At 49.5% G+C, this 24208-nt stretch overlaps 1 protein-coding gene across 1 annotated transcript in view; it reads right to left on the reverse strand.

Moving 5' to 3' along the window:
• Positions 1-1928: 1928 nt before the first annotated feature.
• CCND2 (cyclin D2) overlaps positions 1929-24208 on the reverse strand; it is a 29845-nt gene continuing 7565 nt past the window's right edge. The window contains exons 4-5 of the mRNA XM_012659639.1: positions 17243-17391; positions 1929-7421 (exon numbers count right to left, since the gene is read on the reverse strand). Coding sequence (XP_012515093.1) covers positions 7272-7421; positions 17243-17391 — 299 coding nt within the window. The 3' untranslated portion in view covers positions 1929-7271. The remainder of the gene's footprint in view (positions 7422-17242; positions 17392-24208) is intronic.

Raw genomic sequence — 24208 nt, forward strand, 5'->3', positions numbered from 1 at the left:
GATCAATGTTTGTGGCTGCCTATATCCTGCGGCACAAGGGTGTTTATCGTGTTTAAAATCTATTACATTGTGTGTGCTCTTCAAGCTGCCTATTTGAGTATTTTCCCTTCATTTGAAATGTCGCTTCCCATTCCTCTATTTTGGAAAAGGTCAAACTCTGCTTCTACTGTTTCCAAACTATGTTGACCCACAGGAATATCTAAACAAAAGTGTTTTTCTGAAACTTCTTTGCTTGAGGAAACCTGTCCTGTCTCCTCAGAAAGAGCCCCCTCCCACACCTTAGCATCAGTTGACCCCATGTTCATTCGATAGACCTCGGCAGTTTCACAGGCCTGTGTGTGTTGCGTCCTCAGGTTAAGCTGCGTAAGCCGGGGGCCTGGGTTTTGTGTTTCCTGCCTTCCTGGAAGGCCCAGTGAAGGTCCTGCACACATTCATTTGGATACTCAGCCTTCCTGCCCACAATCAACAGCATTTTTACTGTTGTTATTGCTAGAAGGGCAGGCGAGTACTCCAGTGTACTGTTCAGCTTTTGAGTACTTGGTTCACGACGGTATGTTGAGAATATTACTGCTAAGCCAACTGGAAAGTTTAATTTTGGTGATACCTCTGCATGTAGAATAAAATGTCCAGATCTCTGGAAAGTCGTTAGAAATACAAAAGCACTCCCTAGAGCAGACACAAACGATCAGGGATTTGCAGATCTTCACTGCATCTTTAACTTCCACTTTCAGGAAGGGCAATTTTGTTTCAAGTCTGTGGTTTTCCAGTTATAAGATGATCTGGGTCTGAATGAGCACGAACAGGGCAGTGAGATTTATCACCAGCCCTTTCTCGGAGCTTTGCCTGCGCCTGGTGGTGCTACCACGTAGCAGTCTGGACAGGGAGCGGAGTTGCAGGGCTCTTAGCAGATACACCCATACGGCAGAGCAAAAAGATGAAGGGGAGGGAGGGACTCTGGACGTGAGGTTGTGCAGAAAAGAATTCCCAGGATGGTTGAGAGTAGCAACCAGAGGCCCTGGAAACTCCCAAGAGGCCAGCAGACTTCACTGGGCAGAAATCCAAGGAAAAAGTTACCCCTGGTTGTCTCTAAGAACGGTGGATGCCAATAGGGAATGGGGACAAACGGGAATTTCTAGAGTCCTTGTAAACTTAAAAGTCATATTAAGTGGAATTACTTGAGATCAATAGGGAATATCTTAATCTGAACTTTCCCAATGAGCAACTGTAATCTTACGGCTTGCAACTCAGGTCAGAATTAAAAGGGAAAATACCCTTCAACGTCTTTGAGAGATGGGGAACTATGCATTTTCATAGTAACATCAAAATGGTTATTAGGCCATTGCCTTCTGCATACCCGTCACTCCTGGAAAGAAGCTGGTCTGAGAAGCTAAGATCCAAGAACAGCTGGGCCTAAGGCCTGGCAATTTGCTTACGTGTTAAGGTGACTGTCCCATCCTCTAGACTCCACCAAGACTCTGCCCAGGCCTCAGAGGAGGGATGCAGGGAGGATGAGGAATCAGATGGGAGCCAGGGAAGCTGCAGGGGTGGGTTCCCCAGACACTTCCGGAATGTGGAGGGGGCACTGTGGGCTTCTGGCACCTCCTGTGTTGGGAGCTGCTCGCTCACAGGAGTGGGCAGCTGGCAATGATCAGGGCCCTCCTCTGAGGCTGGTCATACACCAGCCACTTGCCCACCTTATGAAAGGGACTGAAGCTTCTAGTTTATAGTCTGGCTACAAGAGTGGCCCAAAAGGAAAAAGGCATGTCAACAGTGACTTGTATTGTCGTAACACAGAGGCACATTTAGATTCCGTTCCAGGTTAGCATTTTATGCCACAACCAATGTGTCGCCCACAGAGTTCTGACATGAGACAGGTGTATTCCATTCTGAGGCCTGCTGGGCTATAAGTAAGTCAAAAATGGCCCGAGAACTTAGGTCAAGGTGAGTTTATTGTCCAAATAGCATAACCTAATTGCATCCAAAACCATTTTCAAATCCATCTTCAAACTAGTCAGAAGAACAGGTTATTTTTTAAAATCACTTAACACTGAACAGATAAGACCTCTTAAAAGGCAGCTGACTATATCATGTCACCATCATAGCCAATACAACATTTTTTCGCCATACTTCCTAAAAACCTTTTTGTTTACACTGACCATGCTACTTTAGCACTTTCTAGCATCCCGACCAAATAAACACCCACACCTCTTATAGAGTACATTGTGAGAGAATAACATTGACTCGATATGGCATCACACTCATTTTAAAGCAAAAAAAAAAAAAGAATAAAAAAAAGAAAAAAAGTCCATGATGAGAAACTGTAACTGAGAGAGAGAAGAGAGAGAGAGATCTGAGGTACATGGTACAAGGGTAATGAACATAATGGAAAAAATCCAATGGCCCAGTGATTTGCTGGGGATGTAAGAGTTGGCCAGCAGTAAGAACTAAAACCAATGAAAAGTAAAAACAGAAATGTTTTTTTCAAGGACAGGCACCTGTCAAAAGACATTGGATACTGTAATGGCTACAGTCAGTAAGGCACTTTTTTTCCCCAAAGTAGGCTGCAGGCACAGGATGGAATGCTGCAGCGACAGCATGCATGGATACACGTGCTGATGGCTTCTTGAAACCTGAGCCAAGAACAGGGTCTGATAACCCAGCCAAGTTTAAAAGCAGAGACACACAAATGTGGAATCATTCTGGCTGAAATGACTATTCTGGGTTGTTCAGAATCCAGAATCATTAAAAGCCATGTGGCGTGAGGAAGTAATAAACATCCTCTTGAATCTTCCTATCCTATTTTGGTGCAAATGGACGGCTGCCGCGTGAACAGCTCTTGAAAATTGCTCCAAGTCCACACCAATAGAAGCTGCGCTCATTCTATAGCTACAGAGGGTTTGTTGGCTTAAGGGGACTTGACTGTCTTAGCACTATTTTCCCTTTTAAAGCTATTCTCAAGGTTGGACTGTCTCAAAGATAAACAAAGAGGAATCCTTTTGGCTTAGAAGCCAACTGGCTTACTCAGACTTCCTCCTCATTCCTACTTCCATTTCCCACACTATCAATATTATCTTCGTGAACTAGAAAATCAATTATTTACATGACATAAGGTGCAAGTCTACTTCTTCTCCCAGCCCTGTCCCCTGTGGCCCATGGAGAGAAAATTCCCCTGCCCTCTTTGAGAAAGTCATCCAATCCTGCCTAATGTTCTTAACCTGTCTGTCCCAGAGCTCCCAGGGCACAGTCTGGAGAGACCCTGAAGGTGCTAGACCGCAGGAAGGCTGCAGCTCCCTCTGAAGAGTCGCCCGTCCTGCTAGCAAAGGGATGCAGTGTGATGCTGTCAGGGTTGTTTTCTCCTCTGGCTTTGCCACTTAAGCCTCCGAGCCATGCGTGCCCCTGACCTGGCTGATAAAAGAGGCAGAGCCTCCAGTATAGAGCACATAGACCAAGGGTAACCAGGCGGTGAGACATGGTGTACTCTTCAGGGGGTCCTGGGGAGTTCAAAATAAAGCCTCTTACCAGAGCAGCCCCTTCTCCAAGGGGCTCGCCTGTCGTACGGTGAGGTGTTCTGCGGAGGGAACTGCCCCTTGCTTTCTCCTGCAGGCTTCTTGGCTGTTACAAACCCGCATGGAATTTAATTATGCTTAGCATATATTTTTGGCATACTAGGATTTCTTCCCCCCTAGGATTTGGCCAAAATAGGGGAAGGATCAAAATTTGGCAGGCTGGGGGAACAACATTGTCCCCAATGATGGAGAAAAAACAAAGAAGAGGAAGTAAAGAAGAGATGAGGAGACAACAAAGTAGAAAAAGACCAGACTAGATTTGGAACCCCTTTAGTGGGAGGTGAGAAATAGAAAAAAAAAAAGAGCAAATTCAAATCCATGGGGAGACCTGAACCCCTCTGGAACAAAAACTCCAACAAGGAGACCGAGATCCAGGGAGAGGGCGTCAGTCACTTGAACAAATAAATCCAGGATTCCTTCTTCCTTTTAAGCGGGGAGGAGGCAGAAAAGCCAAACCACCCAGCACCTCCCGGCAGCAGCCCGTTACCCACATCACACTAGGCCCCCAAGGTGGGAAAGAAAAAGCTAGAAGGACCCGTGGGCCCAAGGGCTACAGAAGAGTGGAGAGTTACAAACGGCAGGTGCCTGTTCCTTTCCTCCTTGGGTTCTTTCACTTGCTGCTTCTGTTTAAGCTCAAGAGTTGGTCACTGTAAAATGAATTTGCACCTCATTTTCTCTTTAGGCGCCAAGACTCCCACAGACTCCTGGGACTAGGCTTTCCCCATTCTGCGGGACTCCTTGGGGCCCAGAATAGTGTGCTATGCAAAGTAGGCTCTTGATAAAACACTGGCTGACTTGCTGGCTGCTCAACTTTCCTCATCAAAACTTCAGAATTCACCACCCACTGTCCCACAAGAAATTCCCTAGAATTTTAGGGTCATGCTAACTCACAAAGTCCTGAACCCTTCTACACACACTTCACAAGAGACTGACTCATCTGGAATTTCATCTCTGCAGAGAAGCAGCCTCTTTATCTGCCTTCAGCCACCATCCCATACCCATCTGACCTGTTTTTTTCTATCACGCCAACTCAATGTGATTTAAAACCTGAAAACCATTTAGTGCTTCAGCAGACGACCTGGCCTTGCACCGTGCTTGCCTGTGCAGTGAGAGGCAGAGGAGGGGGAAGAAAGCACCACCAACGCTGCACGCTGCAGACTCATCTACCCACAGATTCAGACCTCGGAAAACTTCGGAGATGATCCTGGACTGGGGGTGCCCATGCCAGGGAACGGAAAAGACAGAAGGGAAACTTTGAAGACGAAAGGGCCCCATGCAGATGAAAGCCCTGCTGTTGAAAAAGCTGCAAGATGAGGATCTCCAAACAGCCTGCTGGAATTCTTTTTAGTCTGTTTCCTGATACCTGGTACCTAAGTGCAAATTATGACTTCCTAGTCCACTGCATAAATGTTTGTGTTGAGTGTCTGCCTTGTAGGGGAGGGAGGATCCCTTGGTTCAGTGTATTTTTTCCATTATGATGAGGATACCAGAGTCACAATGGGAGCCTGATGGCCTTCATGACGGAAAAGGTCCCTGGGGGTGAGACCCTGGGCCAAATCCACCCTGCCTTCCATCCGAGAGGGTCGGTGTCCCGACCCGCTCACTTTGCCTGCTCCTCACACTAATGGGCTCCCAAGCACAAACTGTACGGCTGTGAGGTATTATGAAAACAAAAATGTGAATCATTGTCTTTCGTAGTTATTGATTTTGTCCAGTAAACCTGAGGTAAAGAATACTCTGTCTTTGAAGAATGTGATCAGAGAAAAAAAAAAAAAAACAAACCCAGAAAACCAAAAAGAAAAAACAATCATGAATATGCTACCGGAAGAAAACAAACTATGGAAGGGCTTTTCCAGTACGAAGAACTCATATCTCAACCATCTATTTCAGGACTTGGAATTTAAGCAGTAAAATAATATATTATAAAAATGTTTATAAAATAGCAGCACACTCTGTGAAACATTACAGCTAGGTACTGTTAATGTGAATAAGGATGAACGATCTTAGCTTCTTAGCAGCGCAAAAAAAAAAAAAATAATAAAAAAACTGAACAAAATAAAATGAAAAATAAGAGACCCTTAGATTTTTCTCCATCTTCATCCCTCATACTATGAAACAAGGCAGAATCTGTGTATAAAATAATTCTTCAAAGTAGCCCTGTTCTGATTTTTCTTTTTTACTTAAAAAAGGCAAATATTTTAACAAATAGCTTCATTACCTGTCAATTACAATTGTGCAAAAAAAAAAAAAAAAAGTTGTTGCTCCAACCTCTTTGCTAACTGAATGCCTCTAAGAAGTGGAGAGGAAAAAAAAAAATTCAAGTACGCTGAATACAACTTTGCAATAAAATTAACAAAAAACGGAAAAGGGAACAAAATGCCACACCTGATGTTCAGCCGCCTTCCTTTGCACCAGCAATAACTTTTCTTTCCATGTCCAAAGGAGAGTGTATAGATGGGAATTAAGATCCTTCTGCGCCATAAAAATGGTAACATCTTTGTTTTTAGGCTTTTCTGAGGAATGTTGTGATGGGAATGTCAGCAGAAAGGGGTGTCTCTTGAGTCCTGGTAGGGGCACCAGAACTATGTACCAGAGAATGTCAGAAACCGGAAGTGAATAGGGACCTAGACTGGGGCAGGACAGGAAGGGACAAAGAGAAGAGGGAAGGAGTATTCAGCATGATTCGCATAAACCATCCCATCTATCCCTCGGGAACAATTTTTCAAAGTGCTTTTCGAATGGAATGGTTTATAACAATGCTAAACTGTGGACCAGACATGCCAATCAGCACCAAAAATTAGTTTTTCCTAATAAGGGATGCCAAGGTCACATTACCCTCTTGAATACAGTAAGAGAAAAGATTCCATTCCAGATCCCGCCCTTGGTCTCCATCTGCCCCCGTTTCATCTGAGTTTTGGTTACGGCCCATCGCTAAATGTCCCCATTAGATAACAGTACGGTGGTGTCTGCAGCGAACCACATTTGGAAGAAGAAGCAGGAAGGATATCACACAACGTGAAACCCAGGAGCCAATCGCCTGTGTCCAACTGGCAAAATCAAACATTTTTTAGGTAGCAGCTACTGTAGACAGCAAAAGGACATAATGCAGAGATCCAACAACACTCCTGACTTAGTAACGGGTGGTTGAGAGCAAAGTTGCTTCTATGTCCAAAATGGTTCCATCATGTTGAGAGATTGTTTTGTACTCCCTCCCCATCGTGTCCCTCCTCATTTCTAATTCCTTCTTGAGTTCACTGCTTTGCAATCTAATCATGCCATAAATGGCGTACACAGTTCCTGGAAATTATACTAAAACGGGTGTATGTGCTAGTTCATAACATGAAAAAAAAAGTCTCCTCTAATTTGTTCCCATATTGCAGGCGTACATACTTTCTAGCTACTCTGCAGGTTTTCCTGTAAGCATTTTACTATTACTTTTATATAGTCAAACAATAACTGTTCGCATATACAGGGGATTCCCTTATGTTGTACTTCGAATAGGCACCAAATGCTTTTAATTATTCTGTTCTTATGGGACCTTTTTCTCTCACTTCTAAAAGATCTTTAAATACGATCTAGGTGGGGGCAGAATTTTTTTTTTTTTTTTTTAAGTTTCATCCTAAGACACGAAGAAAAAAACATAACCAGAGAGAAGGAGAGAGCAGATTATGAATGCGCCTCTCTCTTTCAGCCCGACTGGCATCCTCACAGGTCAATATCCCGCACGTCTGTAGGGGTGCTGGCTTGGTCCAGTTCATCTTCCGACTTGGATCCATCGCGCTGGTCCTGGCGGTACTGCTGCAGGCTATTGAGGAGCACCGCCTCGATCTGCTCCTGGCAGGCTTTGAGACAATCCTAGAGAAAGAATAGTCCAGACCAGAGCTGTTAGCAAGTCAAACGGGGCACGCAGCATTTTATGAAGAAAACATATACCATCCAGCTTGCCTAGTTCCATGCTAGTTTTCCAGTACACACAAAGGTGAAGAAAAGGAGAAATGTTCTTGAGGTGCCACGGAACTTCACTATTCCAAGTGGGGTCCCCAGGCTGGCAGCATTAGCACCACCTGGGAGCTTAGAAACAGAATCTCAGTCAACCCCAGACCAAGCTAATCAGAATCTGCATTTGTTCATACTCTGAGAAGCACTGGCCCAGAGGACGGTCCACTTACGGCCTGCACTGCCTGGTTGGTAATTAGATGTTTTCTGCCTGGGGAAGTTGGGAGGTGGCAGAGAAAAGGGGAAGGCCACTGGAGGTGCCGCAGGATTAGCAAACTCAGCCCCAAGGGATAGATAAGAAGGAAGACAATGGACTGAACTGCGCTGACCCTCACATAAGTTGTGTAAGGCCTTGAAAACAAAAAAATCCCTGATTTTCTGCTTATTTGCCACTTCCTTAACTCTCATAAAAATACAATGCAGAATGTTTACAAAATCCTGGACACCCGAGCCGTCTGACTTGGGAATAAACAAGAACATGCACTGCACTGCTTTCATATTAGTCTATATTTGGTAGGGGAAATTCAGAGTGTGTTTGCCCCATGCAGAAGCTTCTCTCAGGTGGGTGGCATGGAATTCGATGGCAAGGCACAGGTGTCACTAGGAAGGGACCGTGGCTCACACTGGTAAGTGGGCATAAGCTGAAGTCAGTAGGTATTTTCCAGCCTCTGCCCTCTGCCAGGCCGCCTGTCTGCACTCTCTTAAGAAGCACATACGTAAGGAAAATATGCTAAATTGAACCTCCCTGTGTCTTTCCACAGTTTAATACACACTTCCCTTTTGTGTGTTTCACCGTGCAACTTTCACCACCTAGAGGATACTATCTTGCCAAGCACTAAAGCATTCTTTCTTTTCCAAAGATCTAAAACAAAGTTGGAATTAACTACTGATGCACAAAATTTCCATACCCCTAACTTTTCCTTCCTATCTCTCATCTATTCCACATTTCAAACTGTGGCTTTTGTTTTTTTTTTTAAGAAATAATTCTAAAAGCAGCAAGACAAACTACAGCTTTTACTGAAAATTAAGATTAGGAATGACAGCAGACTGAGATCTGAAGGCAGAGATGAACTATCACCTGGAACTTACAGTAGAATAGAGAAAAGACGGAGGGTGGTATTTGCTGCCCACCCACCACTCTTGCAGGCGGCAGCTAAGTTATTTAACTTTTCTGATCTCAGCTTCCCCATCTGTAGAGTAAGGATAACAAAACACTCAAAGAGTCAAGAGCAACTGAGATAATATATGTGCAGTGCTAAGTGGCAGCCCAAGAAATGATCAGTCCTTATTATGGGTAACGACAAATCAGTCCCGGAATCCGATGCTTTAGATTTCTTTGAAATGAGGTGCGGATTAGCACTTGCTCAGGACTGGTGAAGGGGCCGCTGTGTGTCCGGCACTGGGGAGAGTGCTGAACAGGACAGATGTGACCCGTCAGTGGCAGTCTCTGTGCCACCCTGAACAAAGATGAGATGGAGTCAGACACTGGCAGACAAGGCCCAGCTAACGTCGCTCAGACTTTTCTGTGGCATCCTCTGCCCCGTGTGACCCCCTTAACTAGTGATTAGAATCTCCTGGGCCTCATCCTCCTCCTCCCTGCTGGGCTCTTCCCACAGTCCCTCTTCCAAGGCCCATGTGGCATTGTGTGCTCATGAGTCACTACTTGCTAGGTGGTAAAGGCTGAAGGTATAAATGCTTCTGGGTGCACTTGCATTTCAGTAGAAGATGTCTGAAAACCTTAAAGCCTTATAATCTAAAACAATTAATCTTAAATACAGAATCAAAGCTAATGTGGGGTGAACATGTGAGGCCAAAATTGACCATAGTCAACACGACTGGGGAACGTCCATCCGAGGTGGACAGTGAGTCTTGCACTGTCAGTTTTTCTTCTAATGCTGGAATAGACAGCTCTTTCTTCATCTGAGCACCACGTGAGGAGCTGATGTGTTCAGAGGGGCCGTGCTGTAGGGTAATACCCATCTTTAAGTGTTAGCAGCATCGTGGTGTGATGAGTCGCTCATCCCAGGAGACGTAGCAGGAGCTGAGACGGGGACGGCGGCACCGTATCTCACATCCCATCCTCCCTGCCTCACCCACTGCACAGACTCACTGATGCAATGTTGGGCCTCAGAATTTAAATTCAGGTTATTTTCTTCTTTCTCTCTTTATTTTTCGTGCAGAATAATCAACTAAATCTGAAAAGTTAATGTGAGACGCTCCTCTACCATGCTTCGGAAGGGGATGTTTAAAATTTTAAACAGGAGGCAGGGGGAATGAATCAAAACACTTCTATACCATAGAGGTGGTAACTATATACTTGCCTCCAACTGTATACTTTTTCACAGAAGACAAATCCTACCCAAAGCATAAGGCCTAAAAGCTTTTGTTATCTAAGAATAATGAGCCAGGTGCAATGGCTTGTACCTGTGATTTAATCCCAACACTTTGGGAGGCTGAGGTGGGAGGATTGCTTGAGCCCAGGAGTTGGAGACCAGCCTGAGCAATATAGTGAGACCCCATCTCTAAAAAAAAACTAACTGGGCATAGTGGTGCATGTTTGTAATCCCAGCTACTTGGGAGGCTGAGGCAGGAGGATAACTTGAGCCCAAGGTGGAGGTTGCAGTGAGCTATGAATGTGCCACTGCACTCCAGCCTGGGCAACAGAGTGAGACCCTGTCTCTGAAAAAAAAAAGTAATAAAATAAAAATTAAAAAGATGGCAGGATTCTCAGCTGATTGAGGGACTGTGTGTGTGTGTGTGTGTGTGTGTGTGTGTATGTGTGCGTGACAGAGGTGTGGACAACAGCTCTGAATCATTAAATTAAAAGAGAAATGCCTCTTAGGTGTCAGCAATGTGGTGCGCTTAAATTAAAGAGGGCTCGACGTGGCACCGCTGTCTGGCGAATACTTCCTGACGTGCAGCACGTGTGGAAGACCTTGCTCCTCGACAGGGAACCCGGTGCCTCCGCCAGTCCCGCCGGCTCTCCTTCCTCGGAAGCTGTGTTCTGGCCCCGTGGTGAGGTAATCTGGGGCAGTGCATCTTCTACCCCAACAGTGCGGCATCAGTGCATTAACCAGCCCAGAACGGTCCTCCAAATGCGGAGACCAGGCTCCAGAAGGCTAAAGAATTTGACTTCAGGCCATGTAGAGCCTTCCCTTTGGGTCACCAAGTTCCTACTTTTCCTGCTATTCGGCCTTCCCTTCCAGCATCCTGAGGCCTTAAAGGAACAGTCCTGAGAAAACTCTACAGGGAGGACTGGGACATGCGGCAGTCACCTCTCCTGGACTTTCAGGGCCATGGGACTCGAGATAACATGTGCGCGAAGAGGTCACATTGACCTACGTTCCAGCCAAAAACCTGTGCACAGGCCGTTCCGCAGAAAACGGAGGACGATTTTGTAGATTTCATACAAAGTGCGCACTCTCTCCTTTCCTTAGTCCACCCCACTTTAATGTCAATCCACATCACACCGGCCGTGCCAGCTCTTATCCTCGACCCTCCGACCGGAAGAGAACAGGATGACTGAGGCGGTTACCCTGGGATGAAGGACCCTGAGTCCCCTCCCCTGCTCTCTTGTAGACGCACCTGTGACACAGCAGGATGCTTAACCTCTCCAGGGGCTCCACCCAACCCTCCTTCAGGTTCTACTTCCCCACACCTTGGCAATTATTAGCTCGACTTTCAGCTACAGGAAGCCCTCATTCCCAGCTCAGCAAGATGAACGGCTTCCTGAGGGCAAGGGCCTGCCTTGCAGAAATGACGTGGAGCGCTGCCCCGGGGTGGCAGAGAGAGAAATCGGCATCCCCTTCCTGGAGACAGAGCTCACTTGCCACACAGCAACACCCTCCTTTACCATGGCAGGAGCCCTTCTTGGATTCCCAAGGGACACGTGGACTCTGAGCTGGTGGAGAGCGAAGGAAGAGGAGAGCGGAGCAGCACTGTCGTCACCTGTGACCGCACGCACCTACGCCACAGAGCAGGAGGGCAGGAGGATGCTTGCAACTGGGGCAGGGAAAGAAGACCCCTGCCTCACATGCAACCAGGCTGCTTCTGCTAGGGGGTCAGGTCGAGAGCAGAGTGGAGTTAAGAGTATTTCGAACGGGGCAGGATTACAAGACAATGCACACAAATAAGCACAGAATTGGACAATTTGGAGGTCCAAGAGGCATTTGGAGATCAAACAGCCAAATGCCCTCATTTTCTGGCCAGGGAACTAAAGCCGGGAGGACTGAAGTGGCTTGCTCAGTTAAAAGCTGAGCCTGGCTTTTAAAAGGGCAAGCCTCTAATTTCAGAACTCTTTTTTCCTATATACCTCTGCTTTTTCTAGGCTCTAAGTAAAAACACCCAGGCCAGAGAATCTCTAAGAAAGGGAGACACGGCCCAAGTGGCTGGGGGTTGGGGCGAGGGAAGCCACAGCGCCTGCAATCAAAAGATGCTACGTGCATGTAGAGTGCAGCAGCTCTAAGACATCAGCTTTCCAGCAGCCTCCCAAAGCGCCAGCCACTGTGTTAAGATGCCCCAAATTAAGCTGATTAAAAGGGAAGCCATAATACTCGTCTGTCAGCCCGGACAGGTGGCACTCCACAGCGCTGGAGGTTGGGCAAACCTCCAAGGGCTGTGATGATAGGCCCCCCCTCGCCTCCTTCCCGCCCGCTGCCCCCGCCCCCAGCCCAGCCCTGACAGCAGTGTTTGTGATCTCCAGCTCCGTACAAGGGCCTCTGACTTCCTCTGCTTGCTGGCTCGAGCTCGGCGCCCTGCACCCTCCTCTGCCTCCATGAATGGGCTGACGGAACTCCTACCATTAGCCCTCAGTGTCACTGCATCACTCTATTGTCACCACACACGCACTGCACTCAACAGGGGGACAAAGGGCTGAATGAGCCCCAGACCCGCGGCCAACTCAGGCAGAGACAACTTAGGAAACTATCTCATTCTTCCTTTCTTCACAGGCCGTTTGGCTTATTTCCTTGCATACCAAATGAGGCCCGGAGAAAAACGAGGCAGGAGAGGGAGGCATCGGCTCCCAATTCTATTCCACCTCCCCACCCCCCGCTTCCCCTCCAGCGAGGCTGACAAGGCTCCTGACCACAGGCCCGGAGAGTCCGCAGCGGACAGAAGCCCGCACAGAGCAGCCTGTAGAATGACGTGTGCCGCCCCGTGTGCCGGCGCCTCTAGCGAAGGAGGGCGCGACACTGGGACCCCGTGAGGCGCATGTCGGCGACATCGAGGCGTCGTCCGCTGCACTGCGAATTATCTTTTAATAGCCCGCTGACAACCAGGACCATACGCTGCCAGGATGAGCCGAAGGAAGGGACTTCGTGGAAGCTTCTCTGGGCAATATTTAGGAGTTCTGATGTAACCTAGCCACAAGAGGATCAATCTAATGACCAGATGACAAGGGTCTGTGTCTGTTCTGTTCAATATCTTCCGGTAACTTCGCTTACGGCCTGCGAGCCTCAGTTTCACTTTTCGGTTAGTGAATCCGTGGAGCCGTGCCCCGTGAAAATGGCCTGACCTGCTCGAAGATAAAGTCAGGTCAAACCCGGGATCCTGACACGTAACTCGTGTCTAAAAAAGACACAGCTTTCCAAAGGACACAGGGAGGCCAGCGAATCAGAAACACACTTGAAACCCATCTGCCTGCGCTTTGTCCTTCGCTCCTTCCTCCCTCCGTCCCTCCCTCCCTTCCGCGTCACCCCACGGCTCTGCCAGGGGCTCTGCAGAAAGAGCTGAGTAAAAGCTGGGTCTTATTCAAGAGGTTCTATAGACAAGGAACAGTGAGATAAACGCTGGCACTGGGCCCGAGCGGAGTGCAGAGGGGACGGAAGAGGACCCGATCGGCCTGAGGAAGCAGGACAAGGGTCACCGGAGACCCAGGACAGCGCCTCCTACCCCACCCTGGGCACCGGAAGCCCCGTAGAAGTTCCCCCACAGCCAGAACTGCCCCTCTGGCCGGTGTCTGTTTTTAGCAACTCTTACGACTGGAAGGAAAAAGTACTTAAAATATACCACCCTCTGAGACTTTTATTCCCTGTAAAACTGTCAGGCTCCTCACTCAGCTTTCTCTTTGGAATGAAGCGTTCCGGTTTATTTTGGCAACCAGACGGAGCAACAAAGACCGACTTTCTCAGAGCCGCACGGGCCCCTCCTATCAAAGCTATCCTCCGCCGGCCAAAGAGCTAGAGAAACTCGTCTGGCGTCTCACACGAATCCAGGGGACCCTCTTTCAACAGCTTGATCCCTGACAATCCGTGGCCTATCACCCAGAGCGCTAGAGAACACTGTAAGTTTGAAGAGATCATAAATAACCATGTGCCAGCGCAGAATGGCAGGGACTCCAGGGGAAACTGTCGGCAATTCCTGCTCGTCAGCGCACTAGGGCCAGGGGGCAAAATGTGGTCCGGCGCACGCGTGCCTCTGACTTCTCCAAGGGAGAGCTCACCGCAAACTTGCAGGCATTTCATAGCGTGCGCTGAGGACATTTTATATACATCACACATACATATGTATACTTACATCTACAAATGTATGTGTGTATGTGTACACACACATATATATTTTATCATGGCAAAATGTACATGACATCAATTTACCATTTTAACCATTTTTAAACGTACAGTGGCATTAAGTTCATTCACACTGTCGTGCAGCCACCAGAACTCTCCCATCTCCAGAATCTCTGCATCACGCCAAACTGAAACTCCACAGTCGTTAAACACTAACTCCCCATCCTCCCCTCCCCTCAGGCCCCGGGTAATCTTTACTCTACTTTGTCTCTGCCCGTTTGACTGTTCTAGGTTCCTCGGATAAGTGCAACCCACAGTATTTGTCTTTTTGTGACTGGCTTATTTTCCTTAGCACGACGCCCCCACGGCTGATCCGTGCTATAGCATACATCAGAATTTCATTTCTTTTTAAGGCTGAATAATACTCCATTGCATGTACATAGGTTTTGTTTCTCTATTCTGATGATTCAATGGGCATTTTCTAACACAAGGTTTACTCAGCTGGGAGGCCTGTGTTTTACATTAGGCCTATGAGCTCCTTCTTTTGAGTTGATTTCCCGCTGCATTTATAGCTCATAGCACATTATTTAGCATTCATCCGTTCACTTACGGTCTTCATTTGCTAGGGTTTTGCATGCTCTATTCTTGGTTCTCCACACAATCGCTAAGTTCCTTGAATGCAGGAACCTTGGCTTCTATTATCCATGCACCGAACATCCACTCCAACTTCCAGAACACGCCCTGCTCACCCCTACGCCTCGTAACAGAGCAGTCTGCAACAACCGAGGCTTCCGTAAATACTTCCAGAAATGAATGGAGGGTGAGTGCTTGAAATACGCCACTTCTTGACTTGTGAAATGGTAAACAGGGCTCAGGAAGCAAAACTCACCTCTGTCCAAATGCTAACGCATTCCAAATTCTAGTCCTTTCACTCTCCTTCACTCTGAGCTTCGGCTCTTTAGAGAAGACAAGCCGATGGATGGGAGGGGACTGAGCCCTTGCGGAGTTACGTGCACACAGCGGGGCTCCAAACTTTCCCCACAGACACTCGCAGGGAAAGGGTGAGCAAGCCCCTGGGGTACTAGAGGTAAGCATGGAAATTACTGAGGTCTCGAATTTTTACTTTAAAAAGTGGTATGAATTTTACATTCTACTCTGTTCACGCTTGGTTTTTAATGTTAACTAGGCCCAGTGGTGTGAATGAGGCATGCGTATGCATTCCCAGTGAAGAAACACAGTAGTGCCCATTACAGAAATCAGGTACCAACTCAACAGCTGGGGTGTACAAGAGGACACAGCCCTGCCGCTTTGTATCCATTCAGCCCTGTCTGACAGCTGACTTGAACGCACTGGCTACATGGTATCTGAAAAGGGCAAACAGTGTCTCCAGTGAGAGATGACAGACTGGTTTGCAGTCTGAAAAGCAAGGCACAGTGCAAGAGCCCGAGTGGCAACCCCCCGAGTGACTTCTGTCCATGCAAAACCAGTAAGGGGGACAAAGAGATGTGGGAGAAGGCTGGATGCCGGGTAGGGTGGTCAGCCCATCAGAGCAGGTCTATAAATATCTGAAAGAGGTTACCATGCCTCGGGGGTCAACCTCCCGTCACTGACATTTCTGTCTCCAGGGCTTGAGGAAGGGCTTGTCTTAAACTGGCTGGGAGTCCTACTTGTAAGGCAGCCTTAATAGGAGACATTCAGAAAAGGAAGGAAGTGTACCATTTCTATAAATATTAAGTTCTGTCCGCGATTTTTCTCTGGAGAATTAGAAAAGCTTTCTTCATGCTGCAGTGGAGGGGTCTTTTCAATCTGTATTTTAGAGCCCTTGTTTAAAAAGCCTATGTTTTGGAGCCAGCATTTTAAAAGCATATCTAAGAACCGTTCCAGAGGAGGACCCTGGACTTGTTCTGTCCAGCCCTTCAACACCTCCCTGTGCCATCTCTGAGCTGGTAACAGACGCCAGGGTGAAATACAGGCTGGGGGGGGGGCGGCGCGGAGGGGGAGAAGGCCAGCGAGCAGCAGCCTTAGGCTCTCTGACGTTTAACCTTCTGCTCAGGTATCCCATGTGGAGGCCTCCGCTGCAGGCCTGCAAGTCACATGATCCTGTAACTCAATAAATTCCCACATAGGGCATTCTGAATCCCCCTGGACCATCCGGAGGGTGTCGTGGTGAAGTTCCCCTGCATTCTTGAGCCTTTCCATGGCGATGCACGATGCTCCAGAGCCAACGCTCCTCTTTTGAGTTGCCTTTAAATCAGAAGCTTTTTTCAAACCCGAAGATCTCAGGAGCTGCAGCAAGGGTGCAGCGTAAAGTGTTCAGGCTGGAGCTGGAGCTTGGAGGTGCTAGTCCCAGCTCTGCCACTGCCCCTCCACCGGGCTGGCTACTGCAGCCCCGTGTGCCGCCTGTGGAAAATACAGCCACTGCTTCCCTGACCTCTCAGAACCATCTGGCTCAGACACCTGAGGACTGCAGTTTCCCACCCACTGAAATCAAGGTCTCAGAGCTTCAAATTGTGGCAGCCAGAAGTAATAGCCTCTGGGCCATCTACGGGGTGCACAGAGTGGAAAAAACCTACAGCTAATAAGTTTCTTGAATTTGTATGGTAATTATCTTTTAACAGTGTTCTTTAAAAGAGCTTTTCGATCCATTGCTACATTGAACAAAGTGACAAAAGGCACAGGAGTGACTGAAAGGTTTGCCAGGGCTGGACACCATTCTAGCGGTGAGCGCCTCGTGTCTCTGCGGCCTCCGCTGCAGCTGACTCTTGGCTCTAGCTGTCCCTTCTCCTCTCTGAGCCTTACGGCCTCGGCGTGTGTGAGCAGACACGCGAGCTCTATACCGTGGAGCAGAGGCAGCCCCACAACGTGTACAAATATGGAAATGAAGCAACAAATCAGACCCACCAGGAAGCCCACGCCGCAGAGGAAAATCGGTAAAGAGCCCTCCTGCCCTCCTTGTGCCTGCCTGCCGAGTTCTTTTCTGTACTTTATGGTGCACAGGCTTTCAAAACCTTAAGAGAAGGCATCACCTGCTGAATTTTGTGCGACCATGGATGTTGACCTTAGAAAAGAGAAACCAAAAACATGCCTCGGACACATCATGATCAAATCAGTTTTCTCTTTCCCTGAGCTGAGAAGAGACATCTGGTCTTAACCAAGAAGGTGGTCGCCACCTACCACATCCGTGTTGGTGATCTTGGCCAGCAGCTCAGTCAGGGCATCGCAAGTGAGCGAGCTCACTTCCTCATCCTGCTGGAGCCCACAGATGGCTGCCCCCACGCTTCCAGTTGCGATCATGGATGGCGGGTACATGGCGAACTTGAAGTCTGCAAGGAGGGAGAGGCAGAAGGTCAGGGAGCCCCCCAGCCTGCAGATACTCAGCAATAGGATGGCGGAGGGTCAGCTGCACTCGGACCCCTTCCCCTAGAGGCACATTCTCCCTGGAGTCCTTCCTTCACGAGAAGCCTTTTATTTATTTGCCATCACCGTGGCTGTTCCAGATTTAAAATGAGGAGACTGAGGCAAGGAAGGAAGAGAGGTTATCTGAGTGCTCAGAATGAATTCAGAGGACAAAGGCTCCAACCCACTAAGCTCCACAATCCTACGCGAGGTTAAGCACGTGCAAGGTACTATTCTGGACACCGGCTGGGGCAGCAGTGTGAGCGAGACGTGGTCTCCTCTGGAGGTGACGGTGAGGACAGAGCAGAGGCAGTCCGAGAACAGCACAGATAAGATACCCCATGTGCTGTGCAAGTGAAATAAACCAAGGGTTCCAGATGTCGGAAGGAGAAAAAGGTACAAGGAGGTGAGGGAATCAGGCAAAAATTTTACGAAGATAATCCATATGGGATCTTGCCATATTCTCTGTGTAAGTATCAAGGACTAACTTGGCCCCAAACAAAGATTTGATTAAAAAAAGGAAATGAAGTGAGAGAAGCAGCAAGGCAGGGAATGAGGGAGTGGGGACCCAATGGCCCAATGGCAAGGGTCCTCACAGAGCACCAGGGCAGAGGATAGGGCTTTAGTCAAGCACCAAGGATCACCCGCAGTGTCCGCATGACTTGGTCTAGACCTCATGGCTCGTGGGCCTGACAGCACCATTTTCTTGCTAGAAAAAAAAAAAGTGGTTTGCTACACAGAAGTGCAAAATAAGGATAAATCTGAAGGTCCTGAACCCCCTCCACTCGCAATTCTCTGAGGGCAAATACAGAGGATGCTCCTGTGAACTAGGAGGCTCAGCCTGGGAGACCAAACACCTTGTTTTCCTCCGAGCTCTCCCCAAAGGGGCTGAGTGACCATGACCCAGCGACTGCTCAGTCCGTGACGGGGAGAGAAGGACAGCCACACCTGCCACCTGTTACTGCTGCTAACGGCTACCGATTACCAACATGTACAATGCCTTGTACATTCCGCACCGTTTAATTCAAATTTCGACCATAAAAGGTGCGCCCAAGTATTACCCTAATGTTGTGAATGAGAAACGTGAGAGTTTAAGGTGCCCCTGCCTTGTGTTGATATGTTAGAGAGGTTACAGTTTTATCAGTCATCCTAGGGACAAGCCAGTCCCGGAATGGAGCAAATCTTCTAGCGTGTACTACCTCTAGTCTTAGCATGACTCCAGGGAATCTACTGTACAGAGAAGTGGAAGGTGCGTGTAGGGGCAGGGCAAAAATATTACATTGATCCTACAAAAAAACAAACCCCCTAGTCTTTCCCCTTCTTCCTATATGAGGCTCTACCGCGGAAACATTTGCTATGGAAGCACTTTTAGTGGTGAGCCCATCGCCCCCAGCATGGAGTCAGCGGCAATCTTAGACTCAACATGGGTGGCTGAGCCGTGAGCACCCTCCCCTCCCCTCCCATCTCGGCTGAATCCCATGAACGTGGAGCAAGCCGGGCTGTCTGCCTGTCTCCTTGGCTTGCTTTCCTTCTCCCCTTCACCAGTCCCACCTCTTGAGGGCCGTATGTCACAGCGCTGCGCCCCGGCCTGCTGGGCACCAGCTCCTCCTCTGCCTTCTCTGTCCCCTGGACGGTGTGACAAAGCCAACCTCCCTGCCTCCTGCTCTGCTGTAGGTCTCTTCCACATGGGTCACAGGAGAGCGTTTCTCTGCCCAATAACCTCGTTAGCTCCCCCCTGTGACATTCATAACACAAAGAGGCAGCCAGCCCATGGCCCTGGGCCCACAAAGGCCCTGGGTGGGAGCATCTGGCAGGGAAGGGGCAGGAAAGGATCCCCGGCCCTCCCTTCCCTCTGCCACAGGCCTCAGCCCGGGAAGCACCCCTCGCACGGGCAGAGCTTTGTTGTTCCACTGCTAGCAAAACCAACCTTATTTTTAGCATAGGAATTAACTCCTGGAAGCCAGGGGGCACGTGCAGACCAGGCACAGGAGTTGCCCGGGGGGACACCACCTCCCTCTTTGCTTTACTAAGAAAGTGCTCAGTGTCCCCTCTGGAACACGGGAAGAGAAGAACACTGCGCAGGAACTGGTCTCCCTCCCAGCAGCTCAGAGTGGCACTGGCGGGGCCGAGTGCTTCCACAGCAAGACAAGGAGAGCTGCTGGAGGCCAGGCCGGCTGCCGTGCCATCTTTCTGCTCCGCTACAGCAGGAGACCAGGTCTTTCTCTGGACCCCAGATACTGAGGCAACATTAGCACACGAGCTGGGTCTAGACTGTGGGGCCATGGCTAAGTCACTTCCTCCCCACAAGACCCTGGATTCCCATTTGTCTCTTAATAAGGGGTTGGGTTAGATCAGTGTTTTTTCAAACTTCCAGTTGCAACTCATTCCCGGGTCATGAAATTCATTTGTGGGTCGTGACCAGCATTTTTTTGTTGTTGTTCTTATTTAATGGAATAGAATAGGGTAGAAAGTATCAGAAGGCACTGCATGTAGCAAAAGCAAATACTGTTTGGGGAAACTTTTGTATCAGTTCGATGTATTTGTACCAGTAGCTTGAGTTGTGTTACAAAACATATTTCTTCCTTGTGGCTCAGGTCAAAGAGTTTATAGACAGCAGGCAGGATAAATTCCCAGGTACCTTCCAGCTCTGCTTAGCTCTTACGTGAGGGTCTGGAAGGAGAACGACTCCAACGGAAAAGAACAAGAGACAGCAGAATGTAGCACGGCTTCCGGCAGCCGGCAAAGTCACAAAGCATCCTTTTCCACAGAGCAGCGCTATTTCTGCAGGGCACCAGGCACTGCCCCAGGACCACTCTCAAGGACACCCACCTCTTCATGGGTAGGGGAAACAGCAGAGAGAATAACACAGAAATGAAACATCATTTCATTTTTGTAGTAGCTTCATCCTTGTACTAGCTCTAGTCAGCCAACCTGCACTGACGGGTGGAAAACTCCACCCAACCTACGCAGCCATTCCTGGCTATCCAACAGGATGGAGCAATGTTCACAATACACACTTGGGAAAAGGGAGGGAAAATCAAATTGCATGCACGCATGCTATGATGAAGACTACGACTGTCCATAAATATATAAATACCCATACACACATGCATATGGATGAACTAGAAGGATACAGAGAAAATGAAACCTGTCCTGTTAGGTGGGAGAAACACGAATAAGCTTGTAAAATTTTCTTTTCATGGTATTTTAATAAATAAAAACCAAGTAAGAATCTCTCAGGAGTCTCTTAGTCAAAAATGCCAATAAGCTGTACAGAAGGCACACTTAGGGGTGAGGGTCTATCCTCTTCACCCACCTGCACAGGTGAGATGTTTATGACTTCTGAGGTCCCTCCTGCTCCTGCAGCCGAGTGGGAAGCGATGCACTGATCAGTGATCCATTCTGATCGAGTCATCACAGTGTGTTCCCCCCTGCTCCCAGCAGCATGGCTGAGTCCCCCAAAATGTAAAGCATCATTCCTGCTTCAAGGAAGACACTAGTCTTCTCAAGGCCGGGGTACCAATGCATTAGACAGTGACACAACACAGCATGGTGCACTATAAACGACCAGGTGTGTACTGCATGGGAGCTTCTAAAGGAACTTCTCACAGAAAGGAGGCATCTAGCAGAGGGAGCCCCGGAGACACCTCTTAGGAAGACTCTCCATTTGGCAGTAGGGCCAAGGACTCTGCGTGGGAAGGCGCAGGGCATGCAGGCCGGATGGCCTCCGCTCGGCGCCAGTTCCTACCACGCACAGCAGGGTCTTACTCCAGGCTGCTGCATCTGGGCATGTGAGCAAAGCAGGAGTAACCACACACCTTGCCACTGGGGGCAGAAGCTGTCCCAGGGCCTTGAGCTCTGGCTTACCTCCCAGCAAAGCAGACCTCCAAAACAATGCAGTTTACTGCTTCAGAGTATAAGCTCTGGAGTCAGCCTGGAAGTGAACTCTGTCCCACCACCTACAAACTGCGTGAAGATGAGCAAGTTACCTGACCCCTTCAGTCTCCATTTTCTCACCTGCAAATGAGGAGAATAGTTATACCTGCCTCACAGTGGTGTTCTGAGGATTAACTAAAACAATCCACATAAACGCACAGTGCCTGGTTCACGGTAAGCAATAAACGTCACTGTCATCCTCACCATTCTCACTGCTGGGACTTCCTGCGGGATTGTGGTGGGCAGTTCTGACTGCTAGAGATGCTATCTAGTGTCTGGGGAGGTGACGAGAAAGCCACCCAGCATCCCTAGAATGCAGGCAGATGCATAGAGCAGGCCAAGAACACTGAGGACAGGAATTGAGGACTCTGCACTTCCTGGGGATTCTTTTACTATCCGGTGTGTATGTCCCAGAAATGGCTCCATCAGTCCCCAACGCCTCCTGTTGCTTGTCAGGGGTGGGGGAAAGTGAGGCCCCACAGAGGGATGGAAAAAACCACATGAACACACAGTGAATGAAAGACAGACGTTGGCAATTGCACTGCTAGCACACCCCACATTCACTCGGATGTGGTTCACGCGGAGCGAGGACCAATGCCCACACACCAGGCGCAGCTGACATTCCCCTCCACCCCGCTGGCTGGCGAGGTGGTGGAGGCAAGGGACACACCTGAGGGGAGTCCCCGCTCTACGGACAAGCACCGCTTGCAGCCCTGGAGCGTCTGCGCGCTTGTTCACGGCGGTGGTGGTGATGGTGAGGTATTAATAAAAAGGAACTGAAGATTCACCTGTTTCAAACATCTCCTTTTACAGATAAATTGATGAAATCCTGGGAGATTAAGTGATTTGTCTAATGTCACTCACTATGGGTGTTGGGCCTGGGGTAAGACGGAGACTTTCGGACTCTGGATCCAGAGCTCTTTATAACTTACCAGAAGTTGAACAGCTCCTCGAGGTCACCTGCCACATACCACAAAGAATGCAGGGCAGTCTTATATCACGATGGAAGCGAAGCCCCTCAGGAGTCAAAAGGGTCCTAGTCCCCGCCAAGGCACCAGCAAGCTCCCAAGGATGCCACAGGAGCCCCTAGGGGTCCCACTGGGCTCCCTAATCTGGGCAAGGGCAGTGAGAAGTGCCCCGTATTCACCAACTTGGTATCAGCGTTTCTTGGTGCCCAGTTAAGGTCAGCGCCGACCATTTTGGCCTTAAGTACAGGAGCGTCTGCTGTGCTTCTGTTCACCACTAGGGGGCGAGAGAGAGACTGACTCGCTCCGAGGCAGAGAAGGGGGAAGCCCAGGTCAGACTTTCCCCCCTCCCCCCCTCAAAGGGGCCAGAACCCAGGTGCTCGCCGGCCGGCGAACGAATGGCGTACACACCTCATCTGCCCCAGAGCGGGGTCAGCACACCCTGTGCTTGTGGGGCAGGCCTGCCACGACACGCCAATGCCAGCGCAACTCCACAGGCCTCGGGGGAGGACACAGGCAGCCTGCTACTCATGCATCTCAGGGCCAGATGGGAAGTGAGATAGCTAGCGACACACGGCCTGTCCCCACGGGGGCTGGCGGAAGCACTGAGGCTCCCGGTTCAACATGCCACTTCCCCTCTCAGCTGTGGAGGCAGCTGAGCGGCTCACAGGTGGAAAGATGGGTGTCAATTCTCCCTTCTCAGCACACACCAGGGTACAGCTCCCATTCTGGATCAAGGACCAGGTCACCTAACTTCTCTGGACCACCACTGTCCCCCTAGAACTTTGGGGACGGAAATTAAGGAAACACCTACAGGCAGGCCGGGGGCACCGGGAAAGCACAATGGGTCACTGTCAACCCCGGGCTCAGGCCTCATGCTGGGAAGGCCTGGAGGGGGTACTTGTGTGCAGTGCAAACTTAAGGTGGGCTCCCGGTGCAAAAAGAGGGGGACATGAGGTGCCCAGAGAGGAAGGGTAGGCACCTCCCTGAGCCCGCGCCAAGTTCACACTCAATGCCATTGGCTCTTCTGGACTAACTGGAATCGTCTATTGAGCACGATATCACGTCTCAAGAATCTCCCAACGCCCGAGTGCGACCCTGAGTCATCTCAGATGGTCTTCTTTCCTCATTTGCAGGCCTGGGGGCTCTCTCAGCAGAGCTGCGGCCAGAGGCACTAAGGCTCCGTCCTGCTTCCCCAGCATTAAACGCGCCAGGAGCTGCAGCTATGAAGATCCCCACCGCCTCCCCACGTCGCCACTGCCCAGGACTTGCCGGACAGGGGCACCAGGCGGCTTGACGCCATCTCTCCCCAAGAAGCCATTTCAGGCTGAGCAGGGAAGGGCAGGAGGGCCCCTCTCTCCCTCGCCGCCATCTGACCCCAGAGCCCGGTAAAGGAAGACCGCTGCCCCACTACCCTTCCTGCGGCCCCTCTGTGCTCTCCGGCTCTCTCTCCTCCCCTTTCACACACACATACGCTCTCCACACACTCTGCACAACGACTGCCAGCTCTTTCACAACCAGCTTTTCCCATCAACCAGCCAGCCACACAGCCGAAGCTGGCTACCGTCTCCCCGGACCCCCACTCGCATCCCCTGTGGGCCTCCAGACCCCGGCTGCAGGTGCTTCATCAGCTCCAGGGCAGAACGTCCAGGACTGGTGGGAAGGAGGTGTGACGTGTCAGGAGCAGAGCTCAGGCTGGAGGATCTCCATGTCTCCTACCTTTGGTCCTCAGTAACCCAGCGCCTGCTGCTTGCCAGACACAGTCCTGGGCACTTGCACGCTTATCAAACCCTGGCCGCAGAGTGCGGAATCTCACCTCCCTAGAAGCCCTCAGTGTTCGTGC

Source organism: Propithecus coquereli, unplaced genomic scaffold, assembly GCF_000956105.1.
Source record: "Propithecus coquereli isolate 6110/MARCELLA unplaced genomic scaffold, Pcoq_1.0 Scaffold623, whole genome shotgun sequence".
NCBI classification, from domain to species: domain Eukaryota; kingdom Metazoa; phylum Chordata; class Mammalia; order Primates; family Indriidae; genus Propithecus; species Propithecus coquereli.